The sequence below is a fragment of the Tyto alba genome, unplaced genomic scaffold (genome assembly GCF_018691265.1).
Source record: "Tyto alba isolate M040663 unplaced genomic scaffold, T.alba_DEE_v4.0 Super-Scaffold_33, whole genome shotgun sequence".
In the NCBI taxonomy this organism is placed as follows: domain Eukaryota; kingdom Metazoa; phylum Chordata; class Aves; order Strigiformes; family Tytonidae; genus Tyto; species Tyto alba.
This window is the reverse complement of record NW_024881308.1, coordinates 9,460,560-9,486,723: the sequence shown is the minus strand read 5'-3', so window position 1 is coordinate 9,486,723 and position 26,164 is coordinate 9,460,560. Positions and strand designations below refer to the sequence as shown.

The following is a 26,164-nucleotide window of genomic DNA, read 5'->3' as shown; positions in this document are numbered from 1 at the left end:
GATCAGTGTGAGATAAATGTGTGTGATTTGCTGCTGCATTCACCTCATATAATTGAGAGTGGTGACACAGGGCATCGATTTCAGATGTGTGTCCGCCATGGAATGTAGAGAGGCTGAGGTATATTATTTTGTTAAAGACCTGTTTATGTGAACACAGATAAGTTTGGGGGTCAAAGAGTAAATATAAGCATTTTTACTTCTTTCTGGGTTTCTTACGATTTCCAGTTTTTTCCCCAAGCACCTGTGTGTTTTGGACTTACCTTGCTGTAAACAGTCCTTGAGGAAGCTGGTGTTTTACATAGCTCTTCAGCACATTAATTTGTAGTCATATTCTCAAAGAAGTGTGCCTAACTCTGGCATTTGGGGGTTTTTTATTGCCGTCTTAGCACATCCTTCCCCTGATGTATTGCTTCTCTAACTTACCTTTACAAAAGGCTCAAATACTTCTGAAGGAAAACCAGCACATAAGTAATCAATAACTCATCTGCATCTCTCACTTTGTTTCTCTCGCTTCCACCACATTATTAACTCAGTTCTTCATCAGCAAACCTGCTTTTTTTCCGATTGCCAGTGTCAGATAATTGAATCTGTTCAGCACAACCCAAGGCTGCTGTGTTTGAAAGCAGATGAGTGTGTTGGCCACTCGGGCCCTGGTTTTCCAAGGCAGCACCTTGCCCAGAGCACATCCTGCATCCGTGGGCCCTGACTCGGGCTGGGGAAAAACTCACTCCTCAGCAAGAAAGCTTGCGCCTTCCTGCAGCTGGAAGTTTCAGATGCTCGGGCAGCCCGACACCGAGCCAGCTGAGCCTGTGCCTGGGATGAGCACTGGTCGGGACCCTTGCAGAGAGCAGTCTCGGGGGCTGGAGTGGCTGGTGGGGCCGGGGCCTCCCGCCCTTCGGTAACAGCTCGGGTGGTTTGGGCACTTCTCCAGGAAGTGGGAGCCCCACGCTCGGGCCCTCCTCTGCCGGCGGAGCTCAGCCCACGGCTCCCACAGGCTCCCCAGCCATCACGCGCTGGTGGGCGGCAGCTTTCTCTGCCCCTAACCCCAAACCGCGGCCCCCTGCAGACAGGAAGGCAACATCCCTGTGACCTGCCTTGGCTGCTGCTGGGTTCTAGGATCTTTGTTTAGCTGAACACGGTGGGTTAAACTCAGTAACAGAGCTGGGAGCGAGGGAGGAATATTTCTTTCAAGTCAGAGCATCAAGGGGAGATATCACAAGTGGACTGAGACTTCGGTCCCTGCCTGCTGTCACTATCCTAAAATCACCTGGGAGTCGTATTTATTTAACAAAAGCCCTGCTGATGCAGATGTCTTGGACATCAGTGAGGTCTCCAGTCTCTTCTGTTCTCGGTACACATGACATAAAAAGCTGCTGACAGTTCCTGTAAAAGAGGTTCAGGAGCAGTAACTTGCGGCGTGGCAGGAATGGGCAAACTGGGCACAAGTTGACCTTCTGCTGGCAGCAGTGAACATGGAAAAGGATGTCTCCCCATGGGCTTAATTTCAGAAGCAATGGGGCAGAGGTAATTCTGCTATGAACTATCATCCTACTGCCATAATTACATCTCCTTTACTGGCTTGATTGTAATGGTAAAAATTAAATACATTACCCAACTGTTTAACTTGGTACAGCATCCAAACATAGACCAGGTCTACAAAAGCCCAGTGCTCAAGTGGTGGGCAGCGGGTACCCCTGACCCATCATGTGCCTGTGTGTGCTTGTCTCCTCCTCACTTCTCCTATTCAAAGCAGGAAAGCTGTATGGAGTGGGGCTCCTGCTCAGCACAGCTGACTCAACTTTCCCCTGGGTTTTAACATTTAAAATTGTGGTGACTTTCACTGCCTTTTTTTTTTAATTCAAAAGAAAACGGAATGGTATAGTTGTTAATTGGAGCACACAGGAGCTGCTTTACAATGACAAACGTATGTTCCACTTTCCTCTTATATTTGAGTTTTGCTGTATGTGTTTTCTTGTGGTTTCTAAGTCAAAGGAGACATTGTTTTCTAGCCTAGGCTTTCCATGGGGCCCTGACTTTTAACTGTATGTGACTTCCAACATTCAACTAATTCCTTTGCGTATTAGCGAAACCAGAACCTTTGATGGAAACTCAAAACCAAATCACAGCTTGATACCGTGATTCACACTCTCACAAGTAGCACTGGGCTCGAGATGTGCTCCTGACGAAACCCAAACCAGCCTGCCCAGGAAGATTTACTGTTGAGGGCACATTGGAGGAGTTGGGTTTGTCCTTTTCTGCCCATCTTCCCAACTCCCCCTGTGCAGCACAGGGGAAGTCCGAGGTCTGGGACGAAGCCCTGTGTGTTTGCACTTCCGTGGGCAGGCTGTGCTGGACTCGTGCAGCGGAGCTGGCTCATGCTGTGCGATATCTTTGTACCATTCTCGCGGCCTTCACTTCCCTTTTCTAGCAAGCGGCAGCCTCGTGCAGGCTCTTGGCAGCTTTTGGCTCTTGCAGGGATTTCTACCCCCAAGTCAAGAACAACATATGACAAACTAACTGCACGTTTCATGCCTAATTTACCTGCAGGACTACTGGGCTTGTTTGCACAACTGTGATGGTTGTAGGTGCCTCTTGAGCTTTGAGCTGTTGGGTTGTGGCTATATTTACTGTTCTTATATGTGCTAATGCAGGGATAGATGTGCACTGCCAAAAATGCAGATTTTTAGGTAGATCTGGGAAGTTATTTTCAAAACGAATATCCCATCAAATGTAAGGGTAGGTCAGTACTCCTCATGCTGTACTGCTGGCGTACTGCTAGTATGGCTATACCTTGAGATCTATCTATCTGAAAGTCTGGGTGAAGCCACTGAGGAAATGAAATTGCTAGATAAATCAAAAGTAGTGTAGGAAAACATGGGTGAATCTGAAATTTGCTCTTGTTTAGATGTGAGACTGGACTGAGAAGCAGGGAATATCAAATATGATATCTAATAAACCAAGAGGAAAAGCTGACCTGTATGTTTCTTCTAATGCAAGAGAACTGCTGGATAACAGTGAGGAGAATTTAACCAAAGATAAGTTGTACCCTCTGTTGCTTAAAGTCTTTAAACTGGGTCTACATCCCCCTGTGTGAAAGGGACGCTGTCACCTAGATGTTATGGCTGAGTGAATGCAGCTTGCCCCTGAGAGAAGGATGGACAGGATTGCTCTGTGGTGCAGTTGAGATGCAGAGGTGCAGGGCAGCCTTGAAAGAGCAGTAGGATTTTCTGATGTGCCAACCTGCTTTGAGCTAGAGGTCAATGAAAAGCTTGCACTGAAACTTTTGAGCCTAATTCAGAATACACTGCTTTTGATGGAAAGTAATTTTGGCAGAGGTGAGGGGAAGGAGAGTATGCCAGCTGGTTTGAGGGTGAATCCTGTGCTATGCAGAAGGCTTGGGTTATTCCTTGCATTAGAAGTATGCCTGGATGAGGCAGATGCAAGATTTAACCTACTCTTTCATGTATGCTCTCACTGTACATGGGGGAGTGAGTGTGCAGTAAACCAAAGTTCGAATTTATGGCTGTTTGCCATGAATGTGGACACTTCCAGTGCAGCAGTAACACCAACATAACTCATCCCATTCAGGGCGCACTCGAGTATCCACAGAAGTTCATGAAGGGTGGATCGTGTCCTGTAAACTCACATCTGAGCTCTCTGTTCACAGGCTTAACTGTCCACCTAAGCCTCCAGTTCCTCCCTTTCTCTCTTAAGACCAATGTCTATTGAATTGGAAGAGCCTCATGCCAAGTGAGGACTTGCACCTGGGTCTCCTGAGTCCAGGGGGAACATCGTGCTCGCCTGGCTAATGGCTGTTCAGGGGGAAAGGGACTGGACTCCTGCCTGCTGCTGCTCCGTGAAAATTTTCTAGGGTCTCTATTTCATTCTGAAACAACTGTTGAAACCCTGATGCTTCCAGCAGACTGGAGTTATTATCTCTGAGCATGCCTCGTGTTGTGGGTCTCAGCATGAGAGAGAAACTGGGGAGGAGAGAGGCTCCTGGGGCTTGCTTTTTTTTTTTTTTTTTTTTTTTTTTTTTTTCTTTTTTTTTTTCTTTTTTTTTTTCCCCCTATTTTATTTTTCCCAGAAATGCTGTTTGGCCAAAATCTTTTCCAGAATCTGGCAGACATTCAGTCAAATAGCCAGTGCCTGGGTAAAAGCCATAGTATGGTTCCTGGACCCCAACCCTGCCTCGCAGGAGGCCTGCACTAAGCCCTGGCAGAGGGCTCAGCTCTGGGGATTTGGTTCAATCCAGTCAAATCAATCATCTCGGGCTGAACCGAGTAACTCCAAGATGCTCTTGCTGCTACCACTGTCCCATCTTTCCCCCAGGTCAGCATGGTTGCTCTCAACTTTGTGTCACATCTGGGTTGCACGGCGTGATGCTCCCAGGGCTGCACCCAAAGCATCGACGCCTCGCCTGCCTGCCGGGCAGGATGAGCTGGCTGTGGCAGAGGAAGCGGCAAGGTTAGGTGATAAGAAAGCAGCTCAGCTTGCCACCCTCCCTTCTGCTCCAGCTGGGCTGAGGCTGGCTCCCACAGTGCCTCCGGTAGCCGGCAAGGGAATGACTTTGCTAACTGGTGACAGAGCCCCGTGCTGAGAAACTCCCCCAGTGCGATTCTGTCAAAATCAGCAGATTTGAACCCTCTGATTTACTTGTGGCAAAGAGAGTTTTGTTGTGCTGGGGAAAGTATAACTCTTTCGTCATGAATGTGCATGAAAGCTCTTTAATTACACAGCTGGTTTTCTTAGTAGGAAAAAATTCATATTTTCACCCAGCTATGAAAATTTGATCTCCAAATCCCCATATCTGTACACATGCAGTAGTCAGGTGCATAGTGCCTCTTGTTTTAAGCTTTCAGTCAAGATAGTCAAAGCATCTTGAAAACAGGATCAGCAGTTCATAGGGGTAGGGAAACTGAGGCACAGAGAGGAAACAACTTGCTTACATTGCACTGTAAGGTCAGTATCAGGACAGTCAGGAACAAAACCCACCAACTTCCTCCTGAGAGCTACCATCTCTGCCCTGGACCTGTATTTTAACCCCATGTGGAAGCAGAAATCCCAGTTAGACACTGGGAGTCTGGTTGTCATTTACTGTAAGGAGCAGCAGAGCAAATCAGATTCAGTCCTTGGAATTTTGACAAAATTGTCACCAAAATAATAAACAAATTCATCATTTAGCAGAATCAGATGTTCAAAGGATTATCTTTGGAGGCTGTTTTAGACTGCTTTGATAAGGAGCAAAAAGAACCAAGACAGAGATTTCCTTCTGGTTTGCGTTCATTTGCTATGTCTCAAGTGCATTAAATTGAACAAACCACGTGACAAGATGCAGCTTTATTGCTCAATGTCAGCTCTAACTGAAGCAGGCAGGCAAGCCGCTACATGATGCGGTGCCTGGATGAGGTCTTTGACTTAATTACTGACAGCTACTGATATGCCACTCTCCCTGAGACAATACAGTGAAATTTTCTGTCTTGGCAGGAGCATTGCTGAGTAAAGACCCCCCAAAAAATTACTGAAATTGTTGCAAAGGGTATTAATGATTGAATCCAAGATGCAAAGTTGCTTCTACCAGGAAGGGAGCTGAATAGGCATGACAGAAACACTGGGCCAAGCTGGGGCTATTCCAACAAGCACATCTTCCTCTCACCTGCTGCAGAGTGTCTGAAAATGCTTGTTGGCACAGAAAACAGCCTCAGAGCTGATGGAGAGCCTACGCAGGGGAATAGTTTGTGGTGTCAAAAGCTCTTGCTGTTTCTAGAGGAAGGTGGGCGTTGGGCGAGCTGGGACTCCTTCCTAGGGCAGCCGGTGCTGCAACCGCGTGCCGTTCCTGGCGAGTTTTTCAGTGCTTTCTTATCTTCTTGTGTACAGCAGGAAAAGGGAAGCAGTAGGAGGAAGCGATTTCTCACGCAGCTTTGTATTTGCTTCTAATTAAATGTTGCTAGTTGAGCTCTGTTTTCCCACTTTTCACTACCGGCCGGGGATGGTCTATCTGAATCACCCCGGCGCTGCTCTCAAAGCTGACCACACACATGCATGCCGCGTTCGGGGGAAGCTGGAGTGACTTCCACGGGGAGATAGCAAGTAATATGCAGCAGTTAATGGACTAATCCTCGTGTTACAGTGAGCTGACACAAGCAAGAGAGCTGATTACTTTCAAGCAAATAAAATCATCAAGACTAGTGAATTCATTCCCCAATTTTATACTTTCCTTCTGGCAGTAGCTTGCGTTGTCTAGACAGGAAGATGTGTGCCATCAGTTTTAAAGATGCAGCTTTATACTTCCCAGGGGAGAAAGACCTAAATTCCTGCTGAGCAAAGCTCTGTTGGGATGAATGGGAAACAAATTACTCCCTTCTACTCTCTAAGGCAGTTGGCATCTGTATCTCACAGGGCAATGTTCTAGCTGGGGCTCTTCAAACGTGCCTGTAAGATTTGCAGATGCTCCTGCTTTTGTCTTGCAAAGCCCATCACTGTTTGCATGCAGACTTTCAGATGTGCAACGCCCAAACTAGAAATCCCCAAGAAAATTTGACCCTGAAACCCACCAATTAAGAAGGCAAAGGCAGAAGCTTGAAGTACTAGTGGAAGCAGAGGTGCTGTGGCCGGTGAGCCGTGTTACTGCACATTTGTGCCACTTGCAGAATGAGGTTGGCAACCCCCACAGTGAGGCAGAGCACAGGGGGACGGGGACCTCGGGGTTCTCACTGTGCGTTGGCTGCTCGTCCCCTGCGGGACCTGGCAAATCACTGCACCTCTCTGCCCTGGCTTCCCCATTTACTTACTTATCTCCTGTGAATCCTCCTTCCTCTTGCTAATAATGTTATTCTATATAAAATATAGAATATTTAAACTCAAGTAAACATGTCAAAGATTCAGAGATCAAGGTTACAAAGGTTTCACTAACTTCCCCCTGTATATGCATATGTTGTATCTACAGGTGATAGATTCTACAGAATCTTCAAGGAATTCACCTTTCTTCCTGATTCTGCTGTCAATTTATCACTTGGTTACCAGACAGCATAACTGAGCAGTGTTGCAAGCTTCACTCATGCAAAGAGATTTGCAATTCATGCAGCACAGCAAAGGTGAACCTGTGTTTTTAAAGCACCACAGCCAGAGGAATGCCAACTGTGCAGATGCAGGGTTTGGTTCATCTGAACAGTGGAGTAGGGACTCATTTAGGTTTGAATTTTAAACTCCAGCAGGAAGGCCTGAGTTTTGCAATAGTGCGGAAGAAAAGATGTGTTGTTTCATATGCCTAATGTGTGGTCTCAATGGCTGCAGATTCTGGTACCGTAACACAAATTGTGTTCAGGAGGGTAACTGGACTGCCGATACACAGCAGCTAAAGGCACATCTGCTCATTTTTTGCATGCAGAATTACATGTGCTTTCCTGAAAATGGCATTTAAATACCCCCTTCTCCAAAATTTGACTGGTATTGATCCACAGATGGAGTGCAGAATGAATGAATCTTATTTATGCAAAGGTGAGCTGATGATTTTAATCATGCCACACATGTCCATTTTGTTTAAAAACCCAATCATAGCAGCAAACCAAACAAGAAAAGTCTCCTTGTTTTCTGAATGATGTTATTTGTTTATCTGCCAAAGTGCTTTGCATTTCCTCAGGTCACAGACCAGCCCATGTCTGGCTATGTTAATATTATAAGAGTTATGCAAAAGCAAAGTTTAAGAAAAATCTTTCAACTGAAAGAAATAGGATCTTAAAATCCCAAAATAGAGTATGGAAAGGTACACATCATGTCTGGCTTCTCTTTCCCCTTGTGGCAAATGTGACTCAAAGGAGTTGGGTTTTTTCCAGCTCGATCTGTATACAGTTTGGGGGAGTTTTATTGTGAATAGCTCACCTTATAATGCACAGAAATATTTCCTCCCAGAGTTGTGCATTCATAAATCTCTCTCGATTCTCACTCTCTTGAAACTAAAATCCAGATGATTTTGTTTTCTTCACGGAAAGACGAGTGAAAAAGAGTAAAGGAGCACCTTGGCGTGGGGCTGGTCCTCTGTTCCCGTCGCTGGTGCAACTCCCTTTGCGGGGCTTTGTGCCCTCCCCGCGGGCAGCTGCAGGGAGAGCTGCCATCTCCTTCCCGTGAGATGAGCAGAAGAGTGGGACAGGAAAACAGAGACTTTTGAGCAGCTTGCTTGTTGCTAAGGGAGGAAAAAATGAATTTCAGAGTTATGACTTAAAAAATGTTTTAAGTCTTCACTTCTGTGTAGGGTTCTTTAAGGGTCACTTTTGCTGCTTCTTTGCTCTGCCAAAGAAAAGAACAGCGTTATGGTTGAATACTAAAGCAGCTGCCTAGCATAGAGGAGATGAGTGTTTACTGAGTTTCTCATAGTTCAGTTTTGAGGAGAGACATATATCTGAAACATAGCTTTAATGTGTTCTTTCATTCTAGCTCACAATGAATTTTTCTATATAAAAATTCAGCACAAAATATTAACTCGTTTCTGTCCCTGCAAAGTAGGGTTAGCATCACTGTTCCTCTGTTATAGGTAAACAAAGAGGTTATATGATATGACCAAAGCTATAGAGTAGATTGGTGGCAGAGCTGGGTGTAAAACTCTGATTTTAAAGTTCCTGGAGCATTTCTGTGGGCTGTTCATTTTATGTTCCTAAGTCATCCTGATGTGTTCTTAACAAGTGAAAGGTAGATGGAAATGCTTATGGTAAAATGATCCCCTATATTATCCTTTAAAACGTAATCAATTAACTCAAGGACACACCCTTTTAAATGGGGATACTTGACTCTTTTATATAATTTTTTCTCTTTGTATTTGCATTTTGTAATGCTATTTTGATTTTAAAGTGATGTCATCCCAAAGCATTGCCATAATGTCATAAATTACCCAATAATTATGTTACTTTCTTCCACTGATCAAACAATTGATTTAAAATCTGGTCCTGTGAAGGACCAGAATGCCTTTTACTATGTGTTTTATACCCGTGTGTCCAGCAGATGATACAAACATTGCCATATGAACAGGCAATCAATTGTCCTTTTCTTTAAGTATGTATACATTTATACAGACACACACCCAGACATACATATTATTAGAAGACCATGAATAGTTTTACCTTGTGAGCTCATTCCACACATGTGCAAAAACACCACTTAAAATTACTTTTAAAGGTGGCCAGTATTAAAAACTGTGTACGTAGCCAGTTCTGTTACAGCTGCTACTGACTGTGCTCACTGGGGGCAAATTATCTTTTGTAATTTATTATCTGCTTTCCTCCGTTTCAGTATCCCACCTATAACTCTGGGATTTTGTTCTGCCTGGACAGAGGGCAGAGTGAAAGCTGTTTTGCTGTCACTGTAATAACCGTTCCAGTCCAAAGGATCCTCTCATCATCGTAGCTGGATCCACAAAGAATTACTCTGTCAGGCATGACAATAAACATGCTCAGTACTTAAAAACTACTTTTCTCCCTCTCCCCTCATAAAGACAAGATGACTTTTGGTCATACAATGACTTTTCATTGAAGGCCAGGAAATCTTGGATTTTGAAAGTACCATACTTAGGATGAGTTTCAGTATGGCTCCCAGAGGACCTGGGCTAAATGGGCCTCCATGGCTAAACAGGGGCTGATTCCTACATTCATGCCTGTTCCCAGCAGATCTATCATTTTGACCTCTGTCGCCTTTAATCTTCTATACACTCTATACATTTCTAAATCTCCCCATGGCTGCCATCGTATTTATCACATTCTTGGCAACACTGCTTCTCCAGTACCAGCCCTTGTGCTTGGAGTCCAGCTCTGCTCCTCCTCCACCTCATTCCCAGAGCCAACTGGCATGTTTGCACAAAGCCTCATACCCTATTTTCCATCCTCACAATCTTCTGAAGCGCTTGTGCAAGTGAGCTATCGTAGGTGTCTGAGCTGCGCCTGGGCTGGATTCTGTAATTCTGTCTTGCACAAGCCCTACTTGAGGCCCATTGACTTCAACGGAGCTATTCATGTAACTAGAGGCTGCAAATTCGGGCCCTTAGGTTGTAAGGTCTCTGGGGCATAGACCCTGTCTTTGTATGCCTTGCAAATATGTGCTAGATGAGTAATGATAGCTCAGAAGAGTGAGTGTCGCTTTACATTTGCCATACTAGAGGAAGGTTGCCAGGATTGCATTGATGCTGCATGTGGTCCCTTTCCAGGGGGGAATTAATCCTTCTATGCAAAGATACCTCCTGCTGAGTGGTGAAAAGAAATAAGAAAAAAAAAAAGGTTTGGCCATGAATACCATTAGCTTAATCTTCCTTTTCTCTGATCTTCCAGTATTATTTGCTTTGTATGGCTTCATCAAGGTTTTGTATGTGGACGGAATAATTGAAAACAAATTTAGTATGTCTCAGACCATAAAGTTCCCTTTCAGCTAGATCGCTGGCTATGCGGTAGATAAATGTCTGGTTTTCATTTTTTGATTATGTGAGAAATTTAGAATGGTTTGATTTGTAATTTTGAATGTTAATAAAGAAGGAGAAATTTCCTTCTCTCCTGGCCTATGGAGGCATTCTGGCTTTCTTGCTTCTCTTGCAGCAAATGCTGTTTATAAAAATATTATTTAGTGCTGAAGAGTCTGTTTATGTCCTTGAACCCCAGAGGCCTCAGTCTCTAAGGTCAGCTAAGATGTCTTCGTGCCAGGTGCTGTACAGTCACAGACCAAAAATGCCATCTCTACCCGTACAGACAGTATTTTAATGCAATGCAAGAGTCTGAAAAGGCTGAAGGTGAACGAACAACTGCAGGAAGGATGAGTTTCAAAGAACAGTGAATCAGTGCATGTCCACAGAAGTGATTTCAAGAGAATAAGAGCATATTTCCTTTTAAGACTATTTAAGACTTCTGCAGACAGAGACATTTGTAGGCTAGAGATGTAGCTATTAAGAGGGAACATCCTCCCTGGAGGAAGAGGCTGATGGGCAGAAAACACAATGTTTTGAGTGTTTAAGAAGGTGATGCTGGTGTCTGGGTCTCGATTTGAGAAGTTTGGGAATAGATGTTGATAACTCAGTAGACAGTGAGAGCTGAGAGGGCAAAGAGAAGAGAAGAGCTTTGAAGATGAAGGCAGGCTGCTTATGTCAGGTGTGAGGAACACAGCAGAAGTTGGAGAGATGTGAAGCTTGGAGTGACGAGCAAAGTAAGGGGTTGGAAAGACAGTCCTTCCAGCTTGGTTTGAAATGGATGTGAGCTGGGCAAGACTGCACGTGCCATGGCCAGAGAAAGGGATGTGGCAGGGATCATTAATTTCTGAAATTTTTAACATTTCAGTTCTCAAAAACTGCAGACACATTCACTAGATACTTCCTGTTTAGCGGGGGAAACCCCTTATTTTTAAACTGCAGTTGAAGTAGGAATCACAAGCTAAGCTGAGGCCAAGTCATTTTACTGAATGTTAGGCTGGACAGAAACTTGCTTTTGCAAGTTGGACTTGAATCACATAGGGCCTGATTCAAAGCCCCGTATGCCAATGGGCATTTTCCATTAGCTTTTATAAGGTCTGGAGAAGGTGCATAAGGGAATGTATCTGCAGGAACACAAGTGGGAGACTTTCTTCTGTCCTTGCTGTTTCCTGCTGATGGTAAGCAGGAATTGCAGCCCAAGGCTGCAGGTGCAGGGAGTCAGTGCAGCTTTATCCACCCCACAGAGAAAAAGCTTTTGAACCTCATTTAGAAATCAGTCACTGCAAATTAAATAGGTATACTCAAAAATGTATCTTTTAAGGGGATTTATCAATCTGTTTTTGGAGACAACCAACAAATTTCTGGCAATGTAGAGCTTGTCTGGATTTTTTATTTCGTGATATATTTAGTATTATAACCATTAATTACATGTTTTCCATTAGCTCCATTCCCTGTGTATCATGGACTTCAGCAAATAGTCTTAAGAGGATGTCAGTCTCCAAGAGTAGGAAAAAGTCTGTACTACACATATTTTTAAGACTATATATATCACTATATCTGTATGTCTGTCGATCTGTTTGGTTTCCTGACATGAAGACATTGCAAGCCCTGTATGTGATAATAGATTTTCAATGTCTTGCCAGCTTCACGGTTACATGGAGAACAAACCCTTGGGTCTTCAGATCTTCATTGGGACAGCAGATGAACGGATACTTAAACCTCACGCTTTCTATCAAGTCCATCGCATTACGGGAAAAACTGTCACCACCACCAGCTATGAAAAAATCATTGGCAACACCAAAGTTTTAGAGATCCCATTGGAACCCAAAAACAACATGAAAGCAACGTAAGCATATTTCTTTTTATTAGCAAAGTTGTGGGGGATTAAATTGTCATGTGAAGTTCCTTCTCTTTGGAAGAGTCACTTAAATGAATAATGATGCCTGCTCTGGAGGGACTCCCTTTTCCAAAGCACTGGGATGATATATGAGTGTGAGACCCTTTTTACAAAATCATGAGCAGCAGTTATAAGCACCTGAGTTAAAGCTGCTTAAAGAGTTACCATTCATCAGCTGACTGCACAAGCATTTTTGCTCTATAGCCCAATTGCTGCAGTGATGATATTGTAATCATCTGTCATCTTCAAAGTCAGAATGGTTTTGTAGGGCACTACAACAAGACTCAAATCCCAAGTCCTTAAACTGCAGGGACAAAATGAGAAGCAAGGAGCAGTAGACAGTGGAGGAAAGGTGTATGATTCATTTTACAACATTTAATGGAACAGAAAACATCTCTTCTGAACTCAGCCAAGTGCTCTGGCCATGAAATCGCACTCTATTCCTGTAATAGGTTAACAGAAAAGCAAGCACAGGCACATCTTTTCTGTATTACTCCTTCCAGTTTTATGGAGGCAGAGGGATGGAGTGGGCACCAGTCTGAAACTTCAGGCTTGAATATGTGCCAGGCAGCACGAGAGTGATTGCTCTGCAGAGGGAAGAGCTGTATCTCCATCCTTCAGAGGATACTGACAAAATTGGCAGAGCAGCTATGTTTTTAAGCCCCCCTACTTCATCACAAAATCCACATTCTTTCTTTATATATCTTTTTTTCAGAAAATATACCTCATTCCTCTCTTTCCTTCAAGCCTCTCCTTCCCTCTGCACCTAAGCAAATAAATAAAAGTCCACATCTCAAACTTAAACAGCCGAGTGCTGAATGGAACATGATTGTCTGTTCCTAACAAGTAACCCCTGAGTAATAAACCCTTGCACACATGCAACGGCAGGGAACAGTGTGGGTGTAGGAAACAGCTTGGGGTTTATACCTCCCAAAAGGTGATTTAAAATACATATCAAAAGAAGAAAAATGGGTCTTTAAAACTGATACCAAAATGGATTGGCAGTGGCTGTTTAATAACAGTGCTCACTGAATCCTCTGAGGACTGCTGCTGAGCTGAAGATCTCATATTCTGTAAATGTTAATTGGCACAATCTCTTAAGGTAGACAGGCATGTTTGCTAGGTTACACTGGACTATTAAGAAATTAAACTGCGTTTAACACCAGTATTTAATTGCAGTGTCGATTTAAGCAACCCTAATCCTTTGCTGCTCAGCCCCACCCTGTTCCCTACATCCTCCTTTTGTGCAGGGGCACGGTGAATGGGAGCAGGGAGCCATTCTCTGCTCTGCCAAGCTATTGCCTTGTCTGGGTACAACATCCCCAGGCTGTAGAGGATGACATGGTGACCTGGGCCAGGGCTGGAGAGCCCGTTCTAGCAGTAGCACCTATCTTGTCCAAAAGGAGAGAGCAGTTTTGTTCCTAGTTTGGAGTTGAATGCAATGCTTGCAGTACAAACTGTGGGCAACACGTGCCTGGATGGTGCATGCAATTAGCTGGTTCAACTGCTGTGATTCCCCGCGGAGCTGAACTAATTTGCCCATGTGCAGGCAATAGCTGCTGTGCAGTCTCCGGGCCCTGAGCTGTTTGGAGAGCTGGCGGTGGGGCCTTTAATGCTCTCTAGCTCACAGAGGGCCACAAGGTTTAGGCTCAGCTTCTTGCCTGCCCCAGTGTGCACTTGTTCTGGTTCACCCTCCCTGCCCCGCTGTGCTGGGGTGGGCTTTGCCACGTGCACGCTTGTGCTTAGCACAGGTGGGAGATAAGACTCGTGGTTATAATGTTCAGAGAGTGGCTTCTGCTCTCACCAGAGTAAAGGCCACCCCTAGCCCTCACCTGGGAGACATGCTTGGGACACGCTGAGCCACCAGGCCCAGGCTCTTTGAGGAGGGGTCCAGCAGCATCCCTCACTTGCTGCGTGTCTGGGATTTCTTCCTCTGTAACTGTTGAAATGGCAGTATTTAGATCTTAAACAGGACAAGTACTTGGAGCTGCTCTTAACCTGGAGATCGAAGCAAAACAGCTTAATCCTCTTGACTGTCACCTATTTCCAAGCTGTTTGAGAGCACTAATGTTAAGGTAAACGGCGTGTGTGTTTGGCAGCATTGACTGCGCGGGGATTTTGAAGCTGAGGAACGCAGACATCGAGCTGCGCAAGGGAGAGACGGACATCGGCAGGAAGAACACCCGCGTCCGGCTCGTCTTCCGTGTGCACATCCCTGAGTCCAACGGCAGGATCATTTCTCTACAAGCAGCATCAAACCCCATCGAATGCTGTAAGTATCCTCTGAGATTTGCTCCTTCTCCATCTCTTGCAATGGTGATCATCTTGTCCCTCTGCTCCAGGCTAGCACTGAGAGGAAAACCCCCCCACATGCTCAGATAGGGAAATGCAAGATGCTCTGTTCTTCCTGCGCTGGCTGGGTCTGTGCTGCTGTTTGAGTGCCCTGTGGCTCTTGCCTGTATGCACTCCCTTTCCTGAAACAAGCTTTGGTGGCAGATGGCTCTTCTTGGTGCTCAGAGCTTGTGAGGACAGCAAGGGACTTCGGGGCTTTCGCAGAGCTTATTTATTAGTGTGTTGCTGCTGGATCCCTCTGGCTAGCAGGTCTTTTCTGGGAACAGGGAGCCAGCGTGGGTGTGCATATAGGGGCATATATATATATATTCTCCTTGTTTGTGCATGAGCATGCAAGCTGCCTGACTTCCTGGGAGTGGTTTTGAGTGGAGGCACAACCAGAACTTGTTATCCACATGCTGGCAGGTGGTTGGAGGTTTTAAATTCAAACCTGGGCTGGATCCTAGCACTGTGGCCAGTCCTGCCTGCCAAAGGAGTGGCCTCAGTCCCCTGATGTGAGCTGTGGCAGGAACACAACTGAAATGGAGAAGCAGGTTTGATTTTGAGGCTCAGGGACATTCTGGTTATTGTTTTTTCTGGACTTTGGTGCTAAGAGGTGCACAGTTCAGGAGGCTGTAACTCAAGCAGGGAAAGCCCATGTTTTTCTGGTATTCCCCCGAGGGACAGAGAAAACTTGCAGTTTTGATGTCTGAGGGACAAATCCTATAAGCGTGTAAGCTGAGAAACCCACACCTCCCACTCACTTTAACGTACTGGATCCTGAGAAAGAGAGGCCTCTGATGAGTTGCCCCCTTTCGCAGTCATTTCTGGAAGGGCTCCACCCACTTTGCTGGTTCATGTGCATCCTGTGATGCTTTTTGTTGGTAAATGGTGCCTTTTCAGCCGTTTGGGGATTTCACAAATACATAATGAACAGTTTTCCTCTCCCTTTTCTGAATGACTCACGCCTTTAGCAGAACCTGTCTTGCCATGTCATGTGAAGAAAGTCATTGAAGAGTTACTCATGTGTGAGTTTTATTTATTGAGATGCAGGCTTTACTTAACTGCTTAGAATAAGAGAGAAGCAAATTTTGGATGGAAAATCAAGAGAAATTGTGACTAGTGAATTATTGATAGCTTTTTAAAAAACAGTAGAAATTAATAAGGCAAGGCTAAGGAGAGGATAATGGGTACATATGATTTCTTGGCAATGTTTATGAGAAGATACCAACTATCAGAACATTTTAGCAGCTGTGTGAAATCTCCAGCACCATGATAGGGAAGGGAGAACAGTGGGAGTAGCCACCACCTTTCTTCATAGGAAATGGTTACAGTCCTTTATGTAGGGACCAGATGGCTGAAAGAATAGTGGCCTCCACCCCAAACGTGTCCCTGCTGAAATGAAGGCTCATTTGCTAAAGGAAGCATTCAGCAAACTGCAGCTTCTGTGCATAGGAAAGGAGTTGCTGCAGAGGATCACCTGGCTTCAACTTCTTTTCTGTGTGGAAACAGTCCATTCCTGTCTGCAATGAGGAGCTACTTGGGTGGGGAAACTCCAGGCGTAACTGGTACATCAACTGTACAGAAAAACAGCAGGAGACCAGAGCAGAGGGTGGACAGTCCCTGGGTCATGCAGGGAGCCCCACAGATCACACTCCCCTTACTCAAATTCTCCTATGAGAAAAGCAAATATGAATTAGCCAGGTTTATCTACGACCCTTCCACAGTTGTACCTTGTATTTGCACCCGTGATCAAAGAGCATTCAAGCAGAAATCTGATCACAATTTAGAGAATAAGACGACATTTTTCTGAATTGTATGCACACACCTAATTTGCCTGTGCAATGACTGCTGTTTGCAATGGCTTGTTTAAGATGTCTAGGCATTTATACTGAGATGGGTTTGCTTTGATGAGTCTTAGGGGTATAAAAAAGTCAAGAGAGAAGATACCAGCTAAGTGGCCTGTTTTTATTATAATTCAAATATGAAAATTTTAGCTGCATAGCAGACAGCAAAAGGTATTTGTTCCTCATTAAAAAAAAAAATGGAATACTGGATATACTGTCAATTTGGAGAAACAGGCTAAGGACTGTGCTTTTCTGAACTCATGGAAGCAGAGTATAAAGTGATCAGGACTAATAAGTCTCTTCCATTTGGTACGTATATTGCATATTTAGCAATGCTTTTTTCATTTCAGTAGCACTTCCTGATCTCAGTCCAGTTCTGGGAAGATGGTTAAAAACATTAGTTGGTTCAGCCAGCATTAGTAATGCAGGCTAAATCACACTAGAGATGATAATTTCAGTTTCTCCCAGACAATCTGCACATGTTGCAGAGTTTTCAGCCTCAGGGAAGCTCAGGTGCCCTGCGGAGAAGGGGCATGCTGGGGCTCCGTGACATTTTCTCCTTGTGTCCCACCACCCACCTTTGTGTGCTGCTGGGATTCTCTTTTTTTTTTTTTCTTTGCATTTTTTTTTTTTGACATGGCCATCTGGGAACCCTTGTCCCCAGCGTCTCTCCTTTAAGATCTCTCTTGTCTGGTAGCTGTTAATAATATCCCACTGGGAAAGCCTTAGTAAGTAGCAGCTTTAAGATAACTGGCCATTTCCCTACCAGTGGGGTTCCCCAGAGAGCACTGTTGCTACCAACAGAATAGCTGAGTGCTCTTCTCAGCAGAAGCTGATCCCCGGTAAAAACTCCCACTGGTGTCAGCAGATCATTAGCTGCAGTGAAGCAAGAACTGTGAAGTATCTGCTTTTCATGGGGCGATTTGGTTCCACCTCATCTGTGTCACATTCAGCACTTGACAGGTTTTAGGAGGGAATTTCACGGGTTCAAAGCATCATCCGGAACAAGTTCCTCCCCAGGCAGCTGTGTGGGAGGACCAAGGAGGTGATATGTTGTTAAATGATCAGTTATGGCTCAAAATGGACCTCATATCCAGACAAGCCTGCACATTCAGCAGCTTGCAGCTTTTTTCTCCTGTTGCCTGTTGATTAGTTCTGAAACCACCAAGGAGGCAAAGACATCTGAAAACCCTTCGATAATTGTAGCAACAGGCCATCACTTACTTAGGGATAAAAAGGCACTGTCTTGTAGGTGTGGTGCTGTTAAGGTAAAAAAAAAAATCCCTCTCCTGGGTGTTGCTCTGAGGCCCTGAAATGACAGCAAGCCCCACAGGCAGCTCTGCACACCTCGGTGCCATTAGTCATGCTGCAGTTGTGCACACCCGAACATCCATCCCTGCTTGTGCAGGTCTGTTTTAGGCACAGACATAAGCCAGGTCACATAGGTGAGCTCTTGCTGAGCTGAGCAAGGCTATCACAGAAGGTGGTGAAATCACAGATGTGAAGGGTTACTGAGTTAGCTTGTCCCTTCAAATACAGCCCTAGTAATAAGCCACTCGGCGAATCATTCATGGAGGGCTTTGGTATTTGCAGACCTGATAATTATTTTCAGAAGGTTAAGACAATTTCTGTAACATTTGTTCTATTGATTTGCTTTAATTTACCTTTCACTGTGAGCTGAAACTCATTTCTTGGTGAGTGATTGATCTCTGGAGTTGTGTTTCTACTCCTCGGCTGAAGCATCTATGGAGCAGAGCAGTGGTATTGAACAGAGTTCAGAGTAGCCACATAAGCCACCTGCAAGGCAGCTCGTTTTACTCCATGCTGACAGCAACCAAAAACTGCTGTATGCAAGTGTCTGCAAGATGTGAGTGTAAGGCTTAGGAGTATCATGCTCACAGTGTCCCAGTTTTTATTCTAATGGATCCTGGTTAAACCTTTCCAAAGTGTGTTACAGTTCTTGTTTTGTATAATCCGTGTTTGCTGATACTAAACTGTGCTCATGAATCCCTTTAAAATGCAAATGATTGCACTTGGCATGAGAGAAGGAGTCTAAAATCTTGTTCTTATAATAGATATTCCGAGGTGGTAAAAAAACAAACAAAACTTATTGCTAAAGAACTGTGTGTCCATCTGAGGAATTTAAATAGTTTCTATTATTGACCGTATTTTTTTCCACTAAATTGGGTCAAATATCTTATTTCCCTTTAATCAATTTCCCTGGAAGTTTCCTTTATTTTTCTCTCCTTCTAGTAGATTTTCCCATAATATTAGACAATCTGGGCCTATGATATGTGACACATTAATAACTACAGAGGAAAGAGCTAGTCATGTAAAAGAATGTTGTCTTGGCAAACCAGTGAGTGCTTTTCCTCAGCCGGGAGTTGTGCTGGTTGCAATACAACAGCAGGCAAGAAGGAGCCCTGTTTTATTGAGATAAAAAAGCAGAAATGAATGCTTTCTTTGCACTTGGGATATACCCACTTGCAAGTTTAACCATAACCATGATTATTATGAGAGTGGCATGGTTTCCAGTTGAATTAAAGGAATTTTCCCCCCCTTTCATTTCAACTTCAAGACAGTCACATAGTTTGCGGTAAATACAGCTGACACAAAAACTGGTGCTTATTTTAAAGTGAAAATTTTCTCTCTCTCAAAGCATAGAATTTAAAATCTAATTCCAACAACATTTGCCACTTTTAATGAGCAACCAGAATATTTCAGTCTGGAAAGTCTGAGTCAGACAGAAGAAAAATGCCCGCCCTTTTGCAGGCTGTAAGCCTTGCTATGAGGATAAACTCCTGTTTATTTTTTGTCTTTGCAATACTGCTGTTGGTAAAAGCAAGCACCCCAGTGTATTATGCAGAGCATGGATTTCTGAGCATAATTTAAACTCAGCAGATCTTCACAAGGGATTAAAGGGAAATGCTGTGCATACCCACAGAGATGATTGACAGAGAAGTGAACCGAGGCCATGGGTTTCCTGTCATTAATCACACGCTGGTTTGGTGAGCTGACTGCAGTTCATAGAAAGTATCATACTTATCTGACACTGCTGCCATCAGTGCTTGTCATTCCTCCTTCGGAAGGACATTATAAAATAAATTATGTGCAGAGAAGGAGGTGGAGAAAAGCCCTCTATTTTTGGTGCTTTTTTCTTGGATGGCTCTGCATAAACTGCTGATTAAGTCTTGCTGGCAACAAATTGGAAACTGTTGTCATTCATACCAGGTTCTTCTTTTCTGAGCATTTAGATCGCATTTTCAGTTTCCCATCTAATTATGAGGGTTGGAAATTTGCTTTATTTACATGACTCTCATTTAAGCCTTCCACTGGCCCATACTCCTACACGGAGGTAATTCATTCCATCCCTCCAATGAGAAGAATCCCTCCAATTAGAAGCCACTCTCTAGGGTGCCTTACTGATGTCCACCTGACTACTAGACAGGTCTCCTGCCCTTGGTCCTCCCCTGACTCTCATACTGCAGCTCCCCAGCCTTTGCCTCTCCTCCCACCAGAGAGCTCAGGTGCTTCAGCATGTGATGGATGGGATCAAAGTCTCTCAGGACATTAATGCGTTGGATGAGCACTGGGCACAGGAGCTCTGCTCCTATCAATCCTACCTCAGGCAGGCAGCTCGTGATAAATAAACACAGTGTGACAGGAGGAATGAGATATTTACTTTGGCTCATTATGGGTTGCACGGAGGTGGAAGAATTAATCCCACGATAAATTACACCTCTGCTATTGCTTCTAGGGTTTAGGATTTTTTTTTTTTAACATCAGATACTCAGCTCTATCTGCTCCTCTCAAATCCAACAGAAATCAGTGGCTGGAGCCAAGGGCTTTTGGGGAGTTTGGAAAGACATGTCAGGAGTGGTGAATCATGGCTTGAAGGGTTCCAGCAAACTGGGGTGAGCTGGGGCTGCCCTGGGCAGGGTAAGACAGAGGAGGTCCAAATAGGGAACTGGACATTTGGCCTGGGGAGACTGCTGCACTGAGGGTGTAAGTTGTGACCCCACCTCTTTTAAGTAACCACATTTTTGGTTTACTTGGCTTGTGATGGCAGTTAGAGGTAATGCTAGCTTTGTCCTCACTGAGCTGCAGGTAAGCCTCAATCCTGCTCCTTGCGATTGCCCAGGATAAGATCTCTCCCGAACTCTGGTCAGCTATGGGGACAGCTGGTAAGCCTGAGCTCTGGATCCAGTGTTGCAGGTGTCAGAAAGACGGCGTGGAGCAGATTTCACTCTATCAGCTATTCTTGGGCCTCTGTTTATACAGAGGTTGGCATGGAGGCCTCTGCAGAAGGTGACACTGAGGTAGCGTGCTGATACACGGAGGCTGCAGAGTATCTCTGCTCTGGAAGCGTCGGTCAGACCCGCACTGCTCTGCACAGAGTTCACAAGCCTGTTGCTCCCGAGAGGCAGATCATATTAGTGTTTTCGCTTTGCCTACATTACCTGATCCAGCCCTTGGTCTTATTGCACATGCAGGGAGAGAGATTGCCTAGACGATTCCTCTCCGGAGGCTGTTAAGAGACATTTAGCTTCAGTTAAGACTCCTCATAAAACGAGTCAGTTTTTGGGCAAGACAAGGCAGCACTTGGAAGCCTTCCAAGGCGGTGGAAGGAAACACGGTGCTCAGGCAGGGCTAGAATTGCTTGTCCCAGATGTGTTCAAGAGGAGAGCTGATGGGGAGAGCTTGTCAGCATAGAGGGAAAGGGGTTCTCAGGTGGAGCTGAGATTACCTTGGGAGCACATTAGGGAATGCAGCTGATGTTGTCACTTGGAAGCTGCTGGCAGCAATGGGCAACACTCTGCTGGGGGAGATCTGGAGCCACAACAGATTTATCCAGGTAATCAGTTGTCTCAAAATATCCCTTTTTTCCAATAAACCAAATAGCCTCTCTCCTGAAAAAGGAACCGTTATGGTTGCTGTGGGCAGGTGGGGAAGCAAGAAACACCTTTGCCCTGCCTTGTCACACTTCCTTACAGTCAGCCTCTGGGCTTGTGCACCCCCTGTGAAGTATTCAGCCTGCTGTCCCAGAGGTTTAGGCTGTCTAAACCTTTCCTCCACCTGCTAGCATAGGGAAGGGGGTAAAGGCTCAAGCCCCGAGAAGCGTCCTGTGACCCTGCAGCGGGTGCACGTGAGCCTGGGTGGGCTGTGGGCAGCCGTGGGCCGGCCGGGCGCTGCGGGCAGGGGAGGCAGCGCAGGGGCTGCTTCCCTCCCAGGCTGGGGCTCGCTGGAGGTGGTGCAGCACTCTGAGACAGCAGCTCCCTTTCTCTCTTGTGTCACTATGTGCATTGTATTTCTTGGCACCATGTATCCGTGACATCTTGATTTGCAGACAGTCAAATAAAATAGAAAAATAATGTCCCCTGTTAATAGGTTGACACACTGCTTCAGGCCAAGCGTGAGTATTTCTATAGCATTTGCTTTGCTGCCTTATGTCAGTAACTGTTGCTATTGAAAGTAAACACCCCAACTGGTTAAATCAACAGCGTTTTGTTTATTCAAAGCTCATAAACTCCGGTAGCTGTAGGTCACTTTATGAAGTGCCAACCCCTGGGGGAAGAGAAGGACTAGTGTGAAGTTATTGCCTGCAGTCCACCCATCATGAGCCTTAAAGGAAGGGGATTTATTGGCAATTAATATTTCTTGCTGAGAAAAAAAAAGTAATCCTATTGAGGCAGCTCCACACTGAACCTTGAGCATTCTTACTGGTTGAAATGGGGAATGGGGTGAAATCTTCTAATTAGGACTGAGTGGAAAGAAAAAAAAAAAAAAGAAGATATTGGAAAATGAAAAGTGTGGTTTTTTTGTTTTTTTTTTTTTTAAAAAAAAAGGGTTTGCAAACCACCTAGTGGGAGGAGAAGAGTGCAGACAAAATGGGGCAGAGGAAACCCAGTGCTCAGTAGGTACCTGTATTCCTCCACCTTTCCCATTAGCACGATACCTGCATTGGGAAACTCAGCGGAAACACTTCCAAATGGTATTATTCTGCAGCACACGCAAAGCACACATGAGTTTTGTACACCTACAAGCATGACAAGATTTGGGTCAGGGCAGAAGCAGTTTTGGAGAGGCCTGTAGCCTGCTCGTGCTGTAGCCATGCCTGAACATCGCCCTGCCGCGGCCTGGGTGCTGCTGGCCGTGAGGCTGTGGCAGCATGGAGCTGCATCGGGGTACCCGCAAAACCCCTCTGCCCATCGCAGGCTTCCAGGCAGTGCTGCTGAGGCCACCCCAGATGGCAGAGGGGTTTTTGGCATTTCCTGAGAGCTGGGATGCTCATTCCCAGTGAACCGGCTGTCCTCCCCAGCTCCCTGGTAGGTCGCAGCGTACACAAACACTGTGCTCTATGGAAGTTGGACAGAGGCTTGGTCTTCAGCAGCGATTTCCAACTTGCTGAGATCCAAATGTAATTAAGATGAGTCAGACGGTTATTTCCAGGCTAAAATTTGTCCTTCCTTGTCCTGAAAAACTGTTGAGAACCACTGGTCTGTGGGATGTCAGGTACAAAGCTCTCTACTAACACATTGAAGTCTGAAGGAGACATAGGTTGATCTGGAATTTTGATTATTTGGGATGCGTTGGAAGTGACATTTGGGGATTAAATAGGAATAAACAGTGTCCAGGGCAAAGCTTAAATACGTTTTCTCTTCACTATTGTAGGCATGTTTTTGACGATTACTATTTAGTCTTAAGCCTTTGAGGTTACAAATCTGTCTTTGTGATAAATCCAATTATGAACTCATCAAAAATTTGAGTATTTAGGGAAGGGAATTAATCATACAGCCATGTGAAAGAAATTAGCAGCTCCTGTGAAAATAATCTGACTATATATTCTTAATTGGCAGTATTTTAGCCCAGCTGTTGTTATATATTTGAAAGGAACAATGAGTCATAAGGCTGTTTTAAATAGACTTTAAAAAATGCCTCTCAAATGTCACAAGAAAGTTATAAATATTGAATTATCTATATTTTTAACAAGAGCAAAAACTCTGTCATGACTGGCAGAAAGAGTTCAACTGAGCTTGTCCTTGCTAGAAAAGTTGCTCCCCTCTTCTACAGATACCTGTTTGAAAGGTTTAATGCTTGTGTTTTCCCACTCTAGGATTTTCTTCAGGTGGTGAGAGAATCTGTACAGCTCTCGCCATAGCCAAGAACGGTTGGGTTTTTGGCTTTCTGAAGGTTGTACAACAGTAAAAGGGTGCTGGGACCAGGTCACAGAAAGCACAGCCTTGTCTGTGTGCAAGTGGAGGGCCAGTGCTGAACATATAGGATAATATTTCCTTATTTTTGGCTCAGCAGCGAACGGTGTTCAGTGAAGGGAAGACACAAGTGCTCAGGGTCTCTTGGGAGCAGGCTCTTTGTCAGAGAAAGTTAAAATCCAGCCAAGGCAGCTGTTAAATAGATGAGCGGCATCCTCTAGAGGCCTTTCCAGTTGGGGTGGATGAATCTGGAGGAGTTTGAGTGCAGGTCATGAACTTGCAGTTCAGACCCAAACTGCTGCCCACCTGGTCTGGCCACAGGGAAGCTCATGATATTTTCCAGCTGTCTGAATTGTAGGGAGCAATTCTCGTATCTTCACTTTCTTCGGCTCCTGCTGCTTGTTAGCAAACAGTTGAAATGGGCTTCCAGGGATGGTGACCAGGATTCTCCAAAGCTTTTCTGACCATGCAAATGGCTGTTTTAATGGTATGAGAAGAAAGCAGGTGGAGAGATAGCACTATCCTGGTTTTCTGGCTGGGGAAAGAGAGAATAATTTGCCAAAGTCATACTCCAGGTTCATAGCCAAGAACAGTAAAGACCATAGAAATCCTTGATCACGTACATGTCCATCTGGATTCCACCCTACCTTTTCTTTCCTTGCCTTTTATAATCAAATTCAGTCTGCAGCACAGGGCCCTGCTCCTCAGACATTCGGTCCTCTGAGAAACATGCTTGTAAAAAGCCCAGGCTGCAGCAGTCCTGGTGTGATCCCTCCTGCTCGCAAATGCATCTTCGCGATTGCCCCTTTTTGTTGTGTGCATAGGGCTCAGTGCCTGCACATGGAGATGGTGCTTTTGTTGGCAAATGTACTGTTCCAGGCCCAGCATAGTCCCTGTTCTGTAGGAGGAAGTGGGCTTTTGTAGAAAAGTTTTATTTTTATTTTTTTCTTTTTCTGAAGGAATTCAGTGTTATTCAGTGGAATCCTCTCTGCAGGTGGAATTTCTGGGCTCCAGGGCTGTAGTGTGCCTGCACTTGAAAATTTGGCTATTTATTTGGAAACAGACATGGGCAAGTTCCAGCTCATTCATCCAAGCTGTCCTTTCTCAAGGACAAGGAGTAAAGCCAGCACAGCTGAAACGCTGCAGCCAGCTCCTGAATGTTTCCAAATAAAATGCCTTGAGTAAGTTTATTTTTCCCTCTCAAACCTAAATTTAGCACCCTGGAGAAGCTGCTTTGGCAGTTAACGGATGGTAACGATGACAAGATCAATCTGTGGATAGTTCTGGGAAGATTTGGAAAGTCCTGGTAAAACAGAGTTGGTTTCATTCATGTCTGCAATTTGTCCACAGCCCAAAGGTCTGCTCATGAACTTCCAATGGTTGAAAGACAAGATATTGATAGCTGCCTTGTTTACGGAGGACAACAGATGATCCTGACCGGACAAAATTTCACAGCAGAGTCCAAGGTGGTGTTCACGGAAAAAACATCAGGTAAGGCAGTTTTTTCCTAAATTTTCCTAATGGGATAAGGCAAATCTGTCATATTGTTGTGTCTCATGGTCTCATCCTAAAATTTGTGCTCGTGAGTAACTCTACTTGAGTGAGTAATCCCATTCGAGTTCATGTAAGTAAAACCAAATCACTTGACTTAACCATGTGAGTAAAGTTAGACTTGGGAGCAAATATTTGTGTTATTGGTGCACAAGAATACAGACACTGGGAATCAGCAGGAACAGGATATGTTATCAAAGAAATGGGATGATCACTACATGTTCCTCTATACTTGTTTAGTCTCATGTTTAGTGAACGCTACTGTAACTGAAATGAACGTTTTTTACTCATGTGAAACACAGGCAAAGATTGCATTTTCTTCCCTTTAGAAATCTGTGGGGGGAAAATGTACATAATGTGTATTTTTATATCAAAGTAAAATAATTTTTATACACATACTGAGATACAAGAATGCATCACTTCATCTTCCATGTTTTTTCGGATACTTTTCTATAGACTCGGGCTGTAGCAAAACAAATTCAAAGAGAAAAGCCCCCTGTTACAGCTACTTTCTTTCCAGTAGGTCTCCTTCTTTGAAAACATGTTTTGCCAAAGTTTTCAGGTAATCTTGCTAGCTCTTGAGAAACCATGAAGGGGGAATGTGTGGCAGACTGTAGATTCTTTTCATCTTGTTTACTTATTTGCTTTAACTTGTACAGAGCCAGTGCAAGATGATCCCAAGCCCTGACTGTTGTTGGATGAATATAAATAAATAATAGGAATAAAGAGTGGTTACTGGGAGTTATTTAGTTGTCTAGCATCACCTTTATTGCTTTTCCTGAGCTCTCTGTATTGTTTTCATAATGACATGCTATAATAAATATAATTTGTTTTTTTACTGAGAGAATACCTGACCCCCAAAAATATGCTTAGCGTGATCTAATGGTTAAGGTGG

At 44.5% G+C, this 26,164-nt stretch overlaps 1 protein-coding gene across 3 annotated transcripts in view; it reads left to right on the top strand.

The window, feature by feature from the left end:
* The window catches only part of NFATC2 (nuclear factor of activated T cells 2), a 94,734-nt gene that overhangs the window by 22,832 nt on the left and 45,738 nt on the right, over nt 1-26,164 (top strand). For all 3 annotated transcript variants that reach the window (XM_042801179.1, XM_042801177.1, XM_042801178.1), the window contains exons 4-6: nt 12,076-12,278; nt 14,429-14,601; nt 25,069-25,209. In XM_042801179.1, the coding sequence (XP_042657113.1) occupies nt 12,076-12,278; nt 14,429-14,601; nt 25,069-25,209 (517 nt within the window). The remainder of the gene's footprint in view (nt 1-12,075; nt 12,279-14,428; nt 14,602-25,068; nt 25,210-26,164) is intronic.